Source organism: Peromyscus eremicus, chromosome 11 (assembly GCF_949786415.1).
Source record: "Peromyscus eremicus chromosome 11, PerEre_H2_v1, whole genome shotgun sequence".
In the NCBI taxonomy this organism is placed as follows: Eukaryota; Metazoa; Chordata; class Mammalia; order Rodentia; family Cricetidae; genus Peromyscus; species Peromyscus eremicus.
In genome coordinates this window covers 61,386,916-61,405,418 of record NC_081427.1, presented here as the reverse complement: position 1 = coordinate 61,405,418, position 18,503 = coordinate 61,386,916, and the positions used below count along the sequence as shown (strand labels likewise).

The following is an 18,503-nucleotide window of genomic DNA, read 5'->3' as shown; positions in this document are numbered from 1 at the left end:
CACGTTTTCTTGTTTCACAGCTATTCACTGTGAAAACGGAAGGGGGAAAAAGAACTCCAGAGCAAAGGAAAGCAAGCGGCTCACAACACACGCAGAAAACACAGAAGCAGGTAGGAAATGTTTCCTCAGCAGCGTCCAGGAGGCACAGGAAGTTGGAGAGCTTTGCTTGATCTTCTGCCTGGTTATATAGTACTAAATGAACGTTACCTGGAATTTTGAATATCAAAAATTCATCTTTCATATTCATATGTGACCATACAGAAGTATGTTCACACAAGGAAAAAAAAACACATCTAACTTAATTTTGGAAGCATATACCGATAGAAGTCTGTATTTATGCAAACCAGTCCAAATGGTAAATGAATGATAACGGTCTTTGCACGGTGGCTCAAAATCCAAATCTGTCTACCGCCTACACAGCCCAAGGTAGCCCCTGCTGCTTTCTCCTTCGCCACGTTGGCTGCTGGCCCTGACCACGTTGCAGGCATACAGACTGCCCTGAGCTGTTTAACACCCGTAACAGATCACATGCATTTCCTCCGTGGAGGTCAACTCAGCTTTCCTTGTAACCAGACATCACGACTTGCATTCAAATATTTATTTACTTATTTATGTTGTTTCTGTTTCACCAGAAAGCTTGCCTAGTGGAAGCAGGGACTTTGACTAATCAATATGTACGTAGAGTTCTAGTGGACACTCAATAAAATGTACTGAATGAATGAACCCATCGATCATCCCACATAATGAATCCCCACTTCTTGCCATGTGGTTATGACTTCTAGAGCCTGAATTTTAGATCACTTTAACTAGAAAATGAATTACTCCAAACATTCCATAGAATTTAGTTGACTAAAAATAGAACTGACTAAGTATTACTACACACATCTATGAAAGTGCCATTGTGAAATCCATTATTTTATATGCTAAAATAATAAAATGAAATAAAAAAGAAATAACAAACCCAGGTTACACTTGTTCCCCCAGCTAACTGCTGTAGCGTGTGCATCTTGCTCCTGGCATACAGGGGGCTGTGCAGGATGGATAATTCGACATTAAGTTCAGGACCTAACTGCTGCCAAGGTTCCTAGCAATTTCCATCAAATCAACTTCTGATTTGATTGGAATCAGACTAGTAAATCAAACAGTTACAAGTGCCTCTAATTTAAATGTTAATGCTTCTTACTGGAGGTTCCTTTCCACTTCACGAAACATGGCTCATGCCTAAGATTAATTAGTAGCACGTACCACACTCCTCAAGTTCCACAGAGACAGGAGGCCTGCTCATGCATACATTTGTCCATCCAGCAAACACTGATTGGAACTGTACCAGACTCTTTACCAGGAATGTTAAGGGGGAAAAAGGAATCAAATCAAATCAATCAAACAAAAAACAGTCTTGGCCAGGCAATATGCAAAAATGGAAACACATGATGGCTGAGGCAAGCACCTTTAAAAGGTGTGCACAAGAAGCTGGCAGCCTTCTGGATGTCGCTTTCACCCAGGTGAGGCTGAGGAAAGGAGGGAGGAAGAGTGGCTGGTGTAAATAGAGACAAGAGATTTTGATAAGGGTTTCTGCTCTTTGCAGCATGAAAAGGATACATTTATGAGCTGATGGAAACATGAAGTAGAGAGGAAGCTTGAGGTTGAGAGTAGACTCTGACCTAGACAGAAAAAGACCTTTAATAGTAGTAGATGACGGGGAGGGGGTGTTGTTGTTGTTTGTTTGTTTGTTTGTTTGTTTTACCAGATGCTTTCAGGGTCCCCAACTCAACAGAGACAGAAACTACTTTGAATTCACCGACATGAAGCTCACTATGAGAAAAGCACTGTTCAATGCCGCCATTTACTTAAGGCCTAGCCTCTGCAACCAGAATGCAGTGGTCTGCTTGAACAGACAGACCTTCACTAGCGCATTTCATTTCAAAGAGAACATCGCATGTGCTTATCAAGTCCAAGGTGTTGTTTTATTTATGTGTAGGGTGGATCAAGAGTTGAGACAGCGTCTCACGTAGCACAGGATGCCCAGGGACCTACCATGTAGCTGAGGTTATCCCTGAACGCCTCATCCTCAGGCCTCCACCTCCCCAGTACTGGATTGTAATTATGTGCCTAAGGTATTATTTTCAGGATAATAATTTCCATAATAGGCAACATAGATTTTGTGAGTTTAGCATAAAGCCATTGAATAAGTGGTAAAATTCGTGTGCACATACATGTATTATTCATTGTATATGATGCTGTGGGATGTATGGCAAATGTGTTGCTGATTAATCAATAAAACACTGATTGGCCGTTGGCTAGGCAGGAAGTATAGGTGGGGCAAGGAGGAGAATAAAGCTGGGAAGTGGAAGGCTGAGTCAGAGACACTGTCAGCCGCCACGATGACAAACAGCATATGAAGATGCCGGTAAGCCACGAGCCATGTGGCAAGGTACAGATTTATGGAAATGGATTAATTTAAGCTGTAAGGACAGCTAGCAAGAAGCCTGCCACGGCCATACAGTTTGTAACCAATATAAGTCTCTGTGTTTACTTGGTCGGGTCTGAGAGGCTGTGGGACTGGCGGGTGAAAGATTTGCCCTGACTGTGGGCCAGGCAGGAAAACTCCAGTTACAAATGGCGTCCAACGTGGTGGCAAGAGTTTCCACCTAAAACCTAAGAAAAGATTTTAAAATGGAGCTAAAAACAGCTTCTTAATTGTCTCTCTCAAATGAGTGGCAGCTGCTTGTTTGAGCTACTGGCAGGTTCCTAGCATGCTCACTCGACCTGCCATATGGCCGGAATGAGGCCTCTGCAAGTGGCACATTAAGCTGCGTGGTGTATTTAGCCTTTGCAGGTACAAAACAAACAAACAAACAAAAAAGGTTTCTGGACTACACGCTGCTTGGATAAAAACATAGACCCACGATAGCTCCCAGAGCTGGAGGTAAACGTACGTACCACCGCCATGTTGAGAAGCTGAGGTGGGCGGAGCCAGCAGCCACAGCTGCTGCAGTTTAAGGCAATAGATTCACAACAAGACAGATTCAGATGTAATAGTTTAAATGTGTGTAAAATATACATAGGCTTGAAAGAGACAAAAAAGGTGATATATACAGTTATAGAAACAAATACATAGTTTTAAAAAATAAAGTCTTTAAAGAGACAGTAAAATTAATATAAAAAATAAGCCACGTAAAGATGGATATCACACAGAGAATCTGGATTGTGTTGTCTTTGGGATTCTTAACTGCAGAGAGATATTTGATTGTAAAGGAAGCTGAGTTAAACCAAAATGTATATTTTAAAGGTACCTTGACTTCAAAATTTGGATATAAGGATATGTTGCTTTGGAAAAGAGTCTCTTTTGTTTCCACAGAAAGCCAGAGGCTATGGATTTGTTCAAGATTAAGATACATCAGGTTTGACCAGCCAAGACCCCCTGAAAGGTCTCCGATGACACCATGGCCCAGATGATCCAACGTCCAGAATGGTTTGAAGGCAACTGGCTCAGACGATACAGCCTCATGGACTATTCCATAATTCTAAAATTTTCTTTGTTTCCCCATAAGATACAGCGCCCCCCTCCAGCAGGAAGTAGTAAGAGAAGCTACGCCCAAATTCCCAAATTATATGTAATTTTACTTTGTTAAGGTTAAAACCTTCCTTTTTGAAAAAAAAAAAAGGGGGAAGTGCTGTGGGATGTATGGCAAATGTGTTGCTGATTAATCAATAAAACACTGATTGGCCGTTGGCTAGGCAGGAAGTGTAGGCGGGACAAGGAGGAGAATAAAGCTGGGAAGTGGAAGGCTGAGTCAGAGAGACACTGCCAGCCGCCACGATGACAAACAGCATGTGAAGATGCCGGTAAGCCACAAGCCATGTGGCAAGGTACAGATTTATAGAAATGGATTAATTTAAGCTGTAAGGACAGCTAGCAAGAAGCCTGCCACGGCCATACAGTTTGTAAGCAATATAAATCTTTGTGTTTACTTGGTCAGGTTTGAGCGGCTGTGGGGCTGGCAGGTGAGAGAGATTTGCCCTGACTGTGGGCCAGGCAGGAAAACTCCAGCTACAATATGAAGTGACAGCCATCTTGCCAGTGGCTGGTGACAGTGACCTTCTGAGACCAGTAAGAGCAGAAAGCAATTTTTCTCATTTCATTTTGTTATTTTTTTAATTTTATGTGCGGTGGTGTTTTGTCTGCATGTATATCTGTGTGAGGGTGACAGATCCTCTGGAACTAGAGTTGCAGACACTTGTGAGCTGCCATGTGGGTGCTGGGAATTGAACCCCCGTCCTCTGGAAGAGCAGCCATGCTCTTAACCACTGAGCCATCTCTCCAGACCTGCATTTTTTTTTTCAAATTTAACTTTTTATTGATTCTTTGTGGATTTCACATCACGAATCTTGATCTTACTAATCTCCTCGTCCCTTCCCATCCACCCTCTACCTTTGCACCCTGCCCCCAAGAATAAAACAAGATAAAATTTAAAAGAAAAGAAAAAAATAAAAAAGAAAAGAAAAATCTCACTGTGGAAACTGCAGCGTGACACAGTGAGCCACACAGTCCTTTAGTCCATATAGTGTTACTTGCAAGTGTTCATTACATTGAGCGTTGTTTGTCTGGTTTGAGGTCTCTGGATTTTGCTACATCATCAACACTGGGCCCTCACTGGGGTTCCTCTTGGATATCCTGTTGTTGTCCTGTGTCATAGAGATCAGGTAACTTTGGATCTGCAGGACCAGTCCCTTTACATGCTACAGCAGATCACAGATGGGGCGAATGATGGGATGGGTCAACTCATAGCTCTGGTTCTGGGTCTGGGTGGTTGCTGGGTTGATCAGCCCACCAGCTTTCCTTCATCCTCAACACCAGGGTGAACGCTTCAGTACTGCTCTGGCTACCTCACCCTATGTAGTAAGCCCCAAGAGTTGGGGTTAATTCTCTCGGCTCTCATGTCCTCGGGGCACCTCGCCCACACCTATACCACCCAGGGCCAGCTCTAGTGTGTTGCCTAGTCAAGGTGTAGGGGCCACTCAGTGTAGTGGGTAGCCATTCCAGCTTTGACCTGGAAGTTCCAACCCCCATTGAGTCTTCAGTAACGGTCACGCCTACGAGGCGGGGCTGAGAGAGGAAGCTGAAGACCCCAGATCCGGATGCGCTGGCTCTCTTGGTTCCTGGACCCAGGACACTGAAGGTAGACCGAGCAGAGTTCTCCAAAGAACACCGCCGGACTGCACCACACCTTTCCCAGACCCTGTAACCTATCCCTTCACTTGTAAGTTACCCCACAAAATAAACCTCCCTTTTAACTACGTGGAGTGGCCTTAATAATTTCACCAATAACTCGGCCTATTGGTGCAGCTGGTGAGAGGCAGGTGAGAGGTCTCACTGTAATGACCTCAGGGACAACTCTCCCACCTACCTCGAGAAGGAGGGTGCTTCTCTCCCTTGCCCATACCACCATATGGTAGATGAGAGGCGGGCCTCTCACACAATCTTGAGGCCAGCTCACCCACGCCTCCAGAAATGGGCTCAGGTCTACTGTGTCGCCCAGGCAAGGGGCAGGGCCTGCTCTCCCTGGTGCTGTGTTTGGTGAGGGACTAGGTCAGCTCTCCTGCCTGCCACAGGTGGCCGGGGGGTGGGAGTGGGGGGGTAGGGGGGCATCTTTCCCTCTCCCTCACCACCACAGGCAGACAAGGGGGAGGGCAGGACCAGCTCTCCCACTCTCACGCCCTCAAGGCCAGTCCGCCCATGCCCCCGCTCCCCACAACAGGGTCAGCTCTGTCGTACTGCCCAGGTGAGGTGCAGGGCCCGATTACTCTCTCCACTTTTGTAGCTAGTGAGGAGCAGATCCAACCCTGGGCAGCCCTATCCTCTGGGCCGTAGGTGGTAATAGAAGCCAAAGACATCAACACGGATCACGGCTGCCCCAGGTGTAGACATGGCTCTTGGCTGCAGCTCAAGCCTGAACAGCACCATGGCCCTGGGTAGCAAGCAGGCCACCTACCTCAACCTTCTCACTGCCTTCACCTCTTTGGATGTGCCTCTCTTCACAAGGACATGAACCATTCTGTCTTGGAGCAGGATCCCGCAGCCACTTACAAAATAATCACCAGAGGCTTATATTAGTTACCAACTGGACGGCCTACGGCAGGCTTCTTGGTAGCTAGCTCTTTCATCTTAAATTAACCCATTTCTATTAATCTATGTTTTGCCACATGGCCATGGCGCTACCGATCTGCTGGCATCTTGTTGCTCTTTGGGTGGCTGGCTCGCATCCCCCCCAACTCTGCCCGTCTTTTCTCCGTATCTCTGCTTGGATTTCCCGCCTACCTCTAAGCTGCCTTGCCATAGACCAAAACAGCTCTATTTAATATCCAATGGGAGCAACACATATTCACAGGGTACAGAAAGACATCCCACAGCACTGTCTCTCTCTTTCTTCCATACATCAACATATATTTGCTCATCATGATAGAGCCCATCAGGCACCAGGTAGGCCTGTGTTTTCTCTTCCAGGCCCAGGGCAGACAGCCCAGACCAGCATGTGGATCTTTGTCTCCCTCCCAGTCTTGTGGTGCTGTGCAGGTTCCTGTCTTCTCTACGGGGCCACAGTACGCAGCTTCCACAAAAGTCACTTATCTAGATATCTGGACTGGAGAGATGATTATGCTGAGAAAGCATAATGGTGCCGGACAGCAGGGATTCATGGGTGAATTTTTCCCAGCCCAAGTCTGGGGACCTCGGGTGGAGCCATGCTGGTCCTCCACAGCCCGCCAGGCCTAGAATTGACCTGCAATTTTTTAATTAACAGAAAAAGAAATATTGTCGCCGGGTGGTGGTAGCGCACGCCTTTAATCCCAGCTCTCGGAGGCAGAGCCTGGCGGAGCTCTGTGAGTTCGAGGCCAGCCTGGTCTACAGAGCAAGATCCAGGAAAGGCACCAAAACTACAAAAAAAAGAATTATTGTCATTTCATGTGACTGTAAAAACCTAGAGCCCCTTATTTCTTTCTTTCTTCATTCATTCATTTATCCGTTTCCTTTCTATTTCCTATGATTCTTTTTTCTTTTAAGAAACTTGTTTTGCATGGAATCTTTTAACCAGTGAACTCACTAGTATCAGATGACCAAATTTTTGCATATTTGACTTTGATAGCTTTGTATTTCTATGTTGTGACCACATTGTCTTTTTACGTAATTCTGAAATATTCCTGTGCGTCTTCATTTCACCGTGGAATCCAGGGCTAAAAGAGTCTCTCTTGGTTCCTCCCACGACTGTGGATCAGGTGGCTCCCCACTGAATTCACAGACAGCACCGACAGGTCGGCTTCATCTGTTCCAACCTTACCTCTCCAGGGAAGGTCATTTGAAAACTTAATATTCCATAGCAGGGAAGGAAATTACCTTTCCTATAAAGGCCCCTGCTGAAATTGAAGCCTAGTTTTCTTTGTTTGGTTCTTGGCCAAGCTAGAGAACACCTGGGGGTAAGTTTTAATGTGCATATGAAAATGAGAGCTCCCTTCCAGGAATCTCACAAAGGGCGTCAAAGAACAGCCTTGTCAATTCCCCCTGGGTCCTATAGAGGTTTAATTATAACGGGGTTTTTACAGATCAGGCCTGAATATTGGTTAGATTATATGGCAATGCAGACTTATTTCTTTAGCTTCTCCTTGGAATAGTTATGAGAATAATCGCTGCACCAAATGGCAGCTCAAACGAAGGGATAAGAAATCCTATTCATTTTGTATAAAGAGAAAAATTATGTTTAATAATTTAATCAGGTAAAATGGAGCACTCGGCATTCATCAGCCGCCTTTACACGGATCGTGTAATCAGGGGCCTGCCCTTGCTGCTTCTGAATTCTCACTTGGAGCTGTTATTTTAACTTGTCACATTTCCATGGCAACTGCTACATCGCCTTTTATAGTTAAAGCACTGGGCATTATTTCCAACTACATTAAATGCTCTGATATTAGTTGTCAACACTGTTAAAACCTTTGGCCCCTTTTCCCCCCCAAATCTAAAACTTCTCCCTGGTGTGGGATAACAACAGGTCAGCATCACTGTTGACCTAAATCTTGACACCTGATCTAATTTCTGACAGCCAAATCTTTCTTCTTAGTTGGGGAAAGACAAATGCCTGACAGAACAGAGATAAAAATGTTGCTGTGTGCTCAACCAGCTCAGAAGGAGGACAAAAGGGTAGGAGCCGCAGAGGCTGGAACCCTCCCTCCCCATCACTAAAAGGAAGCAGAGTGGATTGTAAGACCCAGGAATGGCAGCCTGTGATGCGAGAGGCCTGCTGGGGAAGAACTGGGGAAATGTTCAGGGCATGGACAACCGGGCCGGAAAAGGGAAAAGCCAAATATGTCTACAGTATTCTTGCTAAATTTATCACCTGCATCAGCCCTGCTGACCTGGATGGGGACGTGGAATGACAAGGAGAAACACGAAGTCTCAATAACCTAACTCCTCTTGGTTGGGAAACACCAGGAACAAAAGAAGACTGTTCATGCCCTTTCTACCACTTACATGCTGTTGCTGGAGTCACCAATCAATTCCTTGGTTTCCAGGTGTCTCCTGGTATTTCCTCATATCTCTAATAATCCAGAGATGTTGGGCTGCAGCCCTAGTGAAAACGCATTACTACACCTACTTAGTTGTAAGTGCCCAGGTATTTTACAGCTTAGCAATCTGTTTTCCATCTAGATTTGAATGTTTACGTAACGTTCGGTAGATTTTTTTTAAATGTCTTTTGTGTGGGGGAAGGGGTCCAAGACAGGGTTTCTCTGTGTAGCTCTGGCTGTCCTGGAACTCCATAGACCAGGCTAGCCTAGAACTCAGAGATCCACCTGCCTCTGCCTCCCAAGTGCTGGGATTAAAGGGATGTGCCACCAACAGTAGATTTTTTTTTAACCTAAAAAAAAAAAATCTGCTTTATAATTAATGTGAAAACATGTATATTTTGTTTAAGCAGGTTGCTTCATTAAACTCAGCTCCATCTTTGTAAAACAGAACTAATAATAGCACCTATCACACAGGCATTATTAAGATGGTTAATGTGAGACCAAAACAAGCCATCTTAGAAATAAGACCAAAATGCTTTCACCCTAAAACTAAGGCCTAAGATTTCTCCTTTCAGGTACAGGCCATGAGTTCCTAGAATAGGCAACGATTTACTGAAACCAGTCAGTTCAGATTCCAGAAACCAGGAAGTGTAAAAGTACAGTCACAAGGTAGTCACGAGGTAATGACTGCCGGACTACGGAATGTCCTCTCTCTGGTTTCCAGGATAACTGACCACAGAAATGTCCCCACCTGACCGCAGCCAATGAGAAATGGTGGCAGGCAACCACCCCCTTAGAAGTAAGATTAAGCCATGATTTCTAGAAAGCCCCTAGAAGCAAGCCAATCAGAATTGTACCCGTACTAGCACCCCTAAAAGATGTAACCTTGTGGCTTTTGCCTTTAAAAACTGAGCTTGCAGACAGGCGGGCACTTCCTCCAGCCTCCACTGCGTTGGATGTATTGGACGAAGTCCCTGCCTAGGCTTGTATTGGATATCCAGAATTACTTGCTTTTGCATTCCGGCATGCTCGTCTTTGGTGGTCTCTCTGGGGGTCGTGATCTGGGCACAACAGTTAAAAAGAAGTATACAGTGACATTCTTAGGAACCCTCACCTAACACCAAAAAGCACTGGGATGGAGAGTATAGTACTGATGTAGGTGAGCCTGCTCCTTCCTTCATCATATAGTATAGTATAGCCTGAATCTCCAGATCTTGCTCGATTTCCAAGGCAGCTTCCCACGGTTCTCAGTGTTCTCAGTGGATGTTGTAACACTTTCACCCCAGTCTCCCCTTGGCTCCCACAATCGTTCTTTCTGAACAGGCACAGAGAGCCTTTAAAAATGCAGCTCAGATGTTGCCACACGCTTACCTGGAACCCTCCCATGGCCCTTCAGCACAGAATCAGATCCACACCTCCATCCTGGCCAACAGGGTGAACGTGACTGGGACCACGTACCTCTTTAGTTCCACCACCCTCAGCTCCTGCTGGCTCACTGTCCCTGAGTGAGGGAGTCCTTTTAAGTGAGGGATCCCTTTGAAACCCTTCTTTTCAAACATTCATTCTTCAAGCTGCCCGCTACCTTTGGTTTTTGAGACAAGGTCCCGTGAAGCCCAGGCAAGCCTCCAACTCCACATCCTGCTGAGGTTCCCGACATGTGCACAGGTTGCCTGAACTCTTCTGTTGCCTTGCTTAGCTACGGTAATGTTAATCTTTGCCTTGAATCTCACACTGAATATTGAATCATGCTTTTTGAAAAACAAACATACAAACAAAAGAATAGTGAATTAATTAAGACCACTACTGAAAACATAGCATAACTAAACAACCAAATAACTAATACTATATTTACTAAAGAAATTTAACTTCATAATTAAATGTCTTACAACTATATATGCACACACACATATATGTACACTTATATATGTGTATGCAAAATGTAACAATGGACAGAATTATCCCACCTAAACCTATAACTCTAAAAAATAATTTTGAGAACTCAGATAAATTGGGAGATAAAATCCTAGAAAAATGACTCAAGAGAAGATCCAAGTCAAATCTGTGAATATTTTTATACCAATTAAAGAGATTTACACTGTACTTAATCATCTTCCCACAAGGAAAGCACCAGACCAGATGACATTACAAGATGATTTACCAAACTTTAAAGAAACAAATCAGGCCGGGCATGGTGGCACTCGCTTTTAATCCCAACACTCAGGAGGCAGAGGCAGGTGGATCCCTGAGTTTGAGGCCAGCTTGGTCTAGGAAGTGAGTTCCAGGACAGCCAGAGCTGTTACACAGAGAAATCCTGTCTTGAAAAAGAGTCAAAAAAAAATAAGAAATCAGAGCTGCAGAGATGGCTCCGTGGTTAAGAACACTCGCTGTTTTTTCAGAGGACTAGAGTTTTGTTTCCAGTACCCACACAGTTGTGGTGGGAGCACACCGACCTGTGAGTCCAGCTCCAGGGACTCTGACATCCTTGCCTGGTCTCTAGAGGTAGCTGCCCTCATGTGTGCGCGCACACACACACACATAAATACAAATAAAATAGATCTCAAAATATAAAAAAATCATCCAAATATTTCCTGGACCCTTAAAGATGAAATAAGGGAATGCTCTCCCAGTGAATTTTACTGTAGATATTTAAACCCATAAGGTATTTGGGGGTTTACTTTTAGTGTAAGGTGGAGATGCAATTTAATTAGAGAAATCATTTTTTTTTTACTTATTTTTAAAGTATTTGATCAAATAATTATACACATATGGTATGCAACATAATATATATACACACACACATAAACATACACACATTTATATATATAAAATCAACCATGTATTTAAGTGGGAGGATATAATTTTTTTTTCTTTCTTTCTTTCTTTTTTTTTTTTTTTTTTTTTTTTGGTTTTTCGAGACAGGGTTTCTCTGTGTAGCTTTGGAGCCTGTCCCAGAACTCTCTCTGTAGACCAGGCTGGCCTCAAACTCGCAGAGATCTGCCTGGCTCTGCCTCCCTGCTGGGATTAAAGGCGTGCGCCACCACCGCCTGGCTCTTTTTTTCTTTTCTTATCCAGCACCCCCCCACACACACACACACACCAAAAAAACAAATAAACGCAGGGTTTCTCTGTTTAGCTCTGGCTGTCTAGGAATTCACTCTGTAGACCAGGCTGTCCTCAAACTCAGAGATTTCCCTGCTTCTGCTTCTCAAGTGCTAAAATTAAAGGTGTGTGCCACAGCCACCAGACGCAGCTTTCAAGTATGTAGTATTACTAAGTACACTCTCCATGTTATACAGTTCTTGAATTTCTGATCATTTTTTTTTCTCTTTTGACTAACAGCTCTTCAATCTCTTAGTGTCTGGCACTTGGGAATTACCATTCTGTTCCCTGCCTGTATTAACTCTTTTAGACAATAATAAAGTTGTTACTGGGGACACAGGATCTCCTCCTGCAGATTAAGTGTCTTACTGGTAAAAAATTATTGACAGGCAGTCTCAGAGGAAGACTCCAGGACAATTTTATGGAGTTTGAAAGAAAAAAAACACAGACAGGCTCAAGATCTTTTTTTCTTGTTTTTTGTTTGTTTGTTTGGTTGGTTTTTGAGACGGGGTTTCTCTGTGTAGCTTTGCACCTTTCCTGGAACTCACTCTGTAGACCAGGCTGGTCTCGAACTCACGGAGATCTGCCTGCCTCTGCCTCCCGAGTACTGGAATTAAGGCGTGCTCCACCACCGCCCGGCCAGGCTCAAGATCTTAGCAGCTGTCCAGCGATGGAAGAGGAAGAGGGAAAGTTCAGGAGTGGGACTCTGGGAGCCCCTGAGTGGAGTTGAATGCTTCAACTGTCATGGTAGTCAAGATTAGGACTTGGCCGGGGTCTAGAAAAGAGAGATGGGAAAGAGGAAATCAAAGAAGTTACGCTGTTGAGTTAGAACTCAGAAAGCGGTCAGGCTTAGTTGAGAGTCTGTGATCAACTGTGTGGCATAAGGGAGTCTTGGTTTATTTTAGCACATCTCTATTGAAAGAGAGAGTTGTTTTCTTGTATATAGCTTCTGGCTTAGCTTCTTTAAGTTGTAAGGATTTCCTTATAACAGGAGGCTTCTGGCCTTGTCTAGGCAAAGGAAATGAAGTACTTGTTATCAAAATGATGTTAGCCACTGAGCACTGACTGAGCCATTTGTAAAGGGGGTTACTGACTTCCACCCATGTATTTGAGACAATATCATCACGGTGGTCTTCATATGTCTCTGAGAGATCTCCAAAATAGAAGGTACCTGTTGTCTACATCATCATGCCATTTAACTAGAGGAAGCTGACTTGGGTATGTATATGTCCCCAGTTGTTCATCTTTCTACGGTGTCACTCAGAGCCACAGTTTTCAATATCTGTTCATGATTTTGTGGAGCTTAAGTTTACTTACCCACTTCATATCTCTGGATGTGAAACTGAACCTATGCATAATAGAGCACGTATGTTCTTCCAAACCGGGTGTGGTTATCCATGCCTGTATCACAACACTCAGGATACTGAGGCAGGAGGATCAGTTCAAGGCCAGCCTGTACTGCATGGCACTGTGACTCAACAAGACCTTTTCAGCTTTTCCCGCTTACTAACACAGTTGCTCAAGTGCAAGCTCAAGAGACGTGCAAGCTCAAGAGACGGTAGTGAACTCATGGTAACGTCAAAGTCACAGCTCTCATTTTAAAGGAATAAGGGACCGTTCATTCTGGAGTCATTTTGAGTGACTGTGGTCCAGGAACACAGATTTAACTTACTCCAAATTCCATGTTCCAGTTTGGAAGCAGATTCATGAAGTGTTTACAGTTTTACACAACAAAAAAGTCATAAATTAAGGCAAGTTAAAACAGATTGGGGGGTACACCTAGAGGTAGATACATCAAGATGGGGGAAGCTTTTCTAGAGGCCCAAGATGCTATGTGATGACATTCTTAGCTTTTGGATCAATTGGCGGGAGCAGGTTTTTATCTATTGGTTACAAGATGTTAGTTCCAACACAGAGATGGGCCAGGAAAGGGTGTTAAGAGAGCTAAAGTGAGCTGGGCGGTGGTGGCGTACGCCTTTAATCCCAGCACTTGGGAAGCAGAGGTAGGTGGATCTCTGTGAGTTCGAGGCCAGCCTGGTCTCCAGAGTGAGTCCTAGGACAGGTTCCAAAGTTACACAGAGAAACCTTGTCTTGAAATAAACCAAAAAAAAAAAAAGGGGGGGGAGCTAAAATGAGCCCAAGGTGAGCTCCCGACAGTACTGAAGTCTAATCAGCCGATCACACATTCTTTTCAGTTTTCCTTCTGACTCAGAATCCAGTGCTCAGAAAATCTTGTTGGCTTTACCACAAACCAGTATAACCAATCCAGTGACTTCAGCACCTCCACTGAGCGAGGATCCCAGTCGCCATCACCTCTTTTTACAATTACACTTTCCTTAGTGGTTCCCGGATTCATGTTTTTGTCTCTCTCAGAAAACCACAAACCTTATTTAAGAATCCCCCAGCTTGCCGGGCGGTGGTGGCGCACGCCTTTAATCCCAGTACACGGGAGGCAGAGGCAGGCGGATCTCTGTGAGTTCGAGGCCAGCCTGGGCTACAGAGTGAGTTCCAGGAAAGGCGCAAAGCTACACAGAGAAAGCGCGTCTCGAAAACCAAAAACCAACAAGAATCCCCCGGCTTAAAACTTTGAAGTAGTGCTTGGTCACCACAGGAGTTTTAGAAAAAGCTTTACTGTGGGAAAGTTCTGTGTTCCGTGTAACACCCAGGCCTCCAGAGCCACCTCGGCTCACTATTCATTGACCTCTCAGGTCTACTGACCAAGAACCACCCTTCCTGGAAGGCTGTATCCTACGCGAAATACAAGCTCCCAGCTTAAATTACCCTACATTGATGCATTCTTAAAGTACCCAATAAAGCTATCTCCTGCACTACTAAATTGGTTTTTTTCTAATACATTTGTCAGTATGTAAATTTTTTTTTTTTAATTTTTAGTCTGTCCTCTCACACCTAGAACATGAGCTTTACATGAGCAGAAATCTTCATTCTCTTAACTGCCAAATCCCCAGTGCAGATACTAAAACTTTTGTTGTTAAGTGACTCAACATCCCAGAAAAACCTATTTACTTCACTTTCCAGGAGAAACTCAGGTTGTAAAAGTACTATAATTAAAAGAATCAGGCAAGGACGCACAACCAGCAAATGTCAGCTCACTCTTTAAAGCTAAAGTCTGGCTGGATTATTTTTTGTTTTGTTTTGTTTTTTTGTTTGTTTGTTTTTTTGAGACAGGGTTTCTCTGTGTGGTTTTGGTTCATGTCCTGGAACTCACTCGGCAGACCAGGCTGGCCTCGAACTCACAGAGATCCGCCTGCTTCTGCCTCCCGAGTGCTGGGATTAAAGGCGTGCCCCACCACCGCTCAGCTGGTTGGATTCTTTTTATCACTGCCTCACTAAAATTTACAATTTAGTGTGCAGCACATTAGAGCGAGCCTCAGAAAACTCTTTGCCTAAATACAGCTCAGGTCACCGCCGCTCAGTGACGTCAAGACGTCTCGTCCCGCCCCCTCCAAACTAGCACCGCCCAGCCCTGTGCCCGCGAGGGTTGCCTGGGACGCCTGCGCAGTGAGTATTTAGCGCAAAGATTTCTGGGATTGGTAGTCCACAGTCCTCTAGCCTTGTTATTGGCCTGAAAAGGAAATAACAACGTAAACTAGATCGCTTTGAATTTGATAAACAATTAAATAAAACTCAGACTGTGTCTCAGAAAAGTAGGAGCACTGAGTCGTTTCCAAAGGAGGATCCCATATCGGCACAGGCGCCGCTCGGACGGCCGCACGGGGTCCTCGACTGGGCGGGGCTTCACGCAGTGCCTTGTGGGTCCTTCCTGCACCGTCTCTCTCTCTCTCTCTTTCTCTCGGGCCCGTGGCGCCGGCAGGATGGGTGAGCTGTGCGGGGCCGGGCTGAGAGTCTGCGGGAGGGACCTGGGGCTCGGGGTGCAGTCGGTCGTGGGGCGAGAGAGCGGGGAGCGGGGTGCGCTGGGGCGGAGGCCGGGTGAAGAAGCCCCGTCCCGCGGGCACGTGGCCGCGCGGAAGGGCTCACGCGGCCTGCGGGCCGCCTTGCCCGGCCACGGCCGGGGAGTGCTTGGACGTCTCCGGATTAGTTAGGGAATTGCGAGGGTGATTGGCCCACGGACTAAGATGAGCGGCAGGACTCCCCGGTGTAAAGGGCCCATCCAGCCAAGGCTCGGGTGGTTTGCAAAGGGGACTCAAGTGATGTTTGATTTCCAGGCAAGTGTCGCGGTCTGCGTACTGCCAGGAAGCTCCGCAGCCACCGACGGGACCAGAAGTGGCATGATAAACAGTACAAGAAAGCCCACTTGGGCACAGCCCTGAAGGCCAATCCGTTTGGAGGTGCCTCTCATGCCAAGGGAATTGTGCTGGAAAAAGTGTAAGTGGGAGGCTGCTTCCGAACGGCGTTGTTGGATCGTCCTTGAGAACGAACTCATTCTTCACAACTAAAAGATTGTGAGGCTACGTTGGTTTGGGTTTTCAGGGAGAAAGGATGGAAGGTAACCCTTGTTAAGGTTAGGATTAGTTCTCAGAATTGGACGACTAAAAGTTTCTTATTTCGGCATTGGTCTGGAAGGAAAGGGAGAAGACTCCTGACAATAAAGCCCATATGGAACAGTGTGAGGATTGTTTAAAAAAATGTACCCGAGCCAACTGGTACATTAAGATCTTTTTTGGGGGCTCGAGATGGAGCTGATGTATTGACTTTTTAAATTATTTTATTATTTTTGTTTTGTTTTCCGAGACAGGGAAACCCTGTAGCAACCCTGTCTGTCCTAGAACTTAGTGGTTATTATAACATTCAGAGATCCCCCTGCCTCTGCCTCTCAGTGCTGGGATTAAAGGCATGGGCCATCAAGCCTAGCCTGGAAGCATTGACTTTAAAATAGCGATTGTTTTGTGTAGCTTTGACAAATTAGTTAAAATTGGAATCCTTTGTTTCCTCGTTTTTTGCAACTCCAAAGGAGCTAGAAGTTCTCTGCTGTTGGGGGTGGGGGGTGGGTGTGGTGAATTCAGGATAAACAAAAACTTAGTTGAAATCATTGCATCGGAGGGATTTAAGAGTGGATTGAGAGAGTGGGGAAACTTCGTACACTCACATGTGCCCTTGCCATTTCAGAGGGGTTGAAGCCAAACAGCCAAATTCTGCCATCAGGAAGTGTGTCAGGGTGCAGCTCATCAAGAACGGCAAGAAGATCACAGCTTTCGTGCCCAACGATGGCTGCTTGAACTTCATTGAGGTGAGTGTCAGTCTGTGCTTCTGCTTGTGGGATGGCTTTTTCCTACATGCTTTTTTTTTTTAATCTGGCAAATGGGCAGTTTCTTTTAATTGGTATGCATTTAATTGCTACTGATACCTAAGATGGGCTTTATATTTTATTTCAGGAAAACGATGAAGTTCTGGTTGCTGGATTTGGTCGAAAAGGTCATGCTGTAGGTGATATTCCTGGAGTCCGCTTTAAGGTTGTTAAAGTAGCCAATGTGTCCCTTTTGGCCCTGTACAAAGGCAAGAAGGAAAGACCAAGATCCTAAATTTTGACAACAGAAATGCAATAATAAATTTTCTTATTCTGAAAATAGTTTGTGTCTTAATTCCTGTCCTGGCTTTTAACCGTTTTAAGAAAGAGTTACTAAAACATTTTGTGGTGTAAGTGTGGCTTGTACCAAGACAACGTAGCATCCCTTACTCTACAGCTACAGTCTAGAAATAAGTGCAGTAAATGAAGATTGTCTTCATGTACAGTATTCTCAACATGCATCAAATTTCTATTGCTTGGCAGTTGTCAAGTTTAATAGAGTGAGTATCATGGATGTCTTTAATTGTTATTTATAAAGATCCTAATTTTCTGTTTACTGAGATGTGACATATTGTGGAGAACTTACTTAGCATGCATAAAGTCCTGGAGGGTCAGTCATCAGTGGATAAAACCGCCTATTCATAGGGCTGTAATTCCAACACTGGGAGGCTGAGGCAGAAAGAGTGCTTTGAGTGTGTGGTGGGAAGGGTGGATAGCAGCCCCAGCTGTTTGAATGTGCACTAAGTAGTTGTGGGGAGCTTAGGCCAAGGTAAACCGGGCTGCAGAGGGAAAGTTAGACAAAGGAGAGTGCGTGCCTCTGTAATCGGGTGTCTGGTGGGTGTCTGGTACGTTGTAACCTCCAGCGGTTAATGAAGGCCCAGCGCTCAGCAGGTGAAATGTTTGCCAGCTACAGGACCAGAGCTCAGATCACCTGCCCCAGTAAACGGGGTGAAGGGGAACACCCCATGGCAGCTTTGGCCTTGCTACTTGTCTGTATTTTTGGCACTTAGTTGGCCCAAACCATTCCTCTGCAACGCCTCCCTGGCGAGTACCTTGTATTTTAAACCTTGGTGATCTCCGGGTGTTCAGTTGTCTCAGGTGGGGATTATAACCTTGATTGTCTGTGCACTAGAGTAGACTAGTAGACTGCACTAGTCTGGCTGTTGTTTTCATACAGTGCTTCCTAGCAGAAGGAGGTGTCCTTTAAGCAGCTGAGATGTCCATGGTCAACCCCCTGCCAGGGAGGCTCAGGCTTGCATCTGACGTCTGGCATGGATGTCTAGCTGCTAGTGTGCCAGTGGGGTGAAGTCTCAACAAGACAGACTCCTGGGGCCAGGGAGAACATTGTTCCCTCCTGTCTTCATAAGGATCAGCTGAACCTGCAAAGTCCTTTGGGGAGATGTCAAGATACCCTCAAGGGCATCTTGTATACTTAACTCTTTTGTTTTGTTTTGTTTCATTTTTCAAGACAGGGTTTCACTGTAGTTTTGGTGTCTATCCTGGAACTCCTGTAGACCAGGCTGGTGTCAAACTGAAAACAGGTTCACCTGGTTCTGCCTCCCAAGTGCTGGGATTAAAGGCGTGCACC

The 18,503-nt window shown here is 45.2% G+C and overlaps 1 protein-coding gene across 1 annotated transcript; it reads left to right on the top strand.

The window, feature by feature from the left end:
• The first annotated feature begins 15,455 nt into the window (after nt 1-15,455).
• Nucleotides 15,456-17,195, top strand: Rps23 (ribosomal protein S23). The gene is made up of 4 exons (XM_059276376.1): nt 15,456-15,489; nt 15,837-15,996; nt 16,738-16,858; nt 17,004-17,195. Exons 1-4 carry the CDS (start codon nt 15,486-15,488, stop codon nt 17,148-17,150), a joined length of 432 nt encoding a protein of 143 aa, XP_059132359.1. The 5' UTR covers nt 15,456-15,485; the 3' UTR covers nt 17,151-17,195.
• The last annotated feature ends 1,308 nt before the right edge of the window (nt 17,196-18,503 follow it).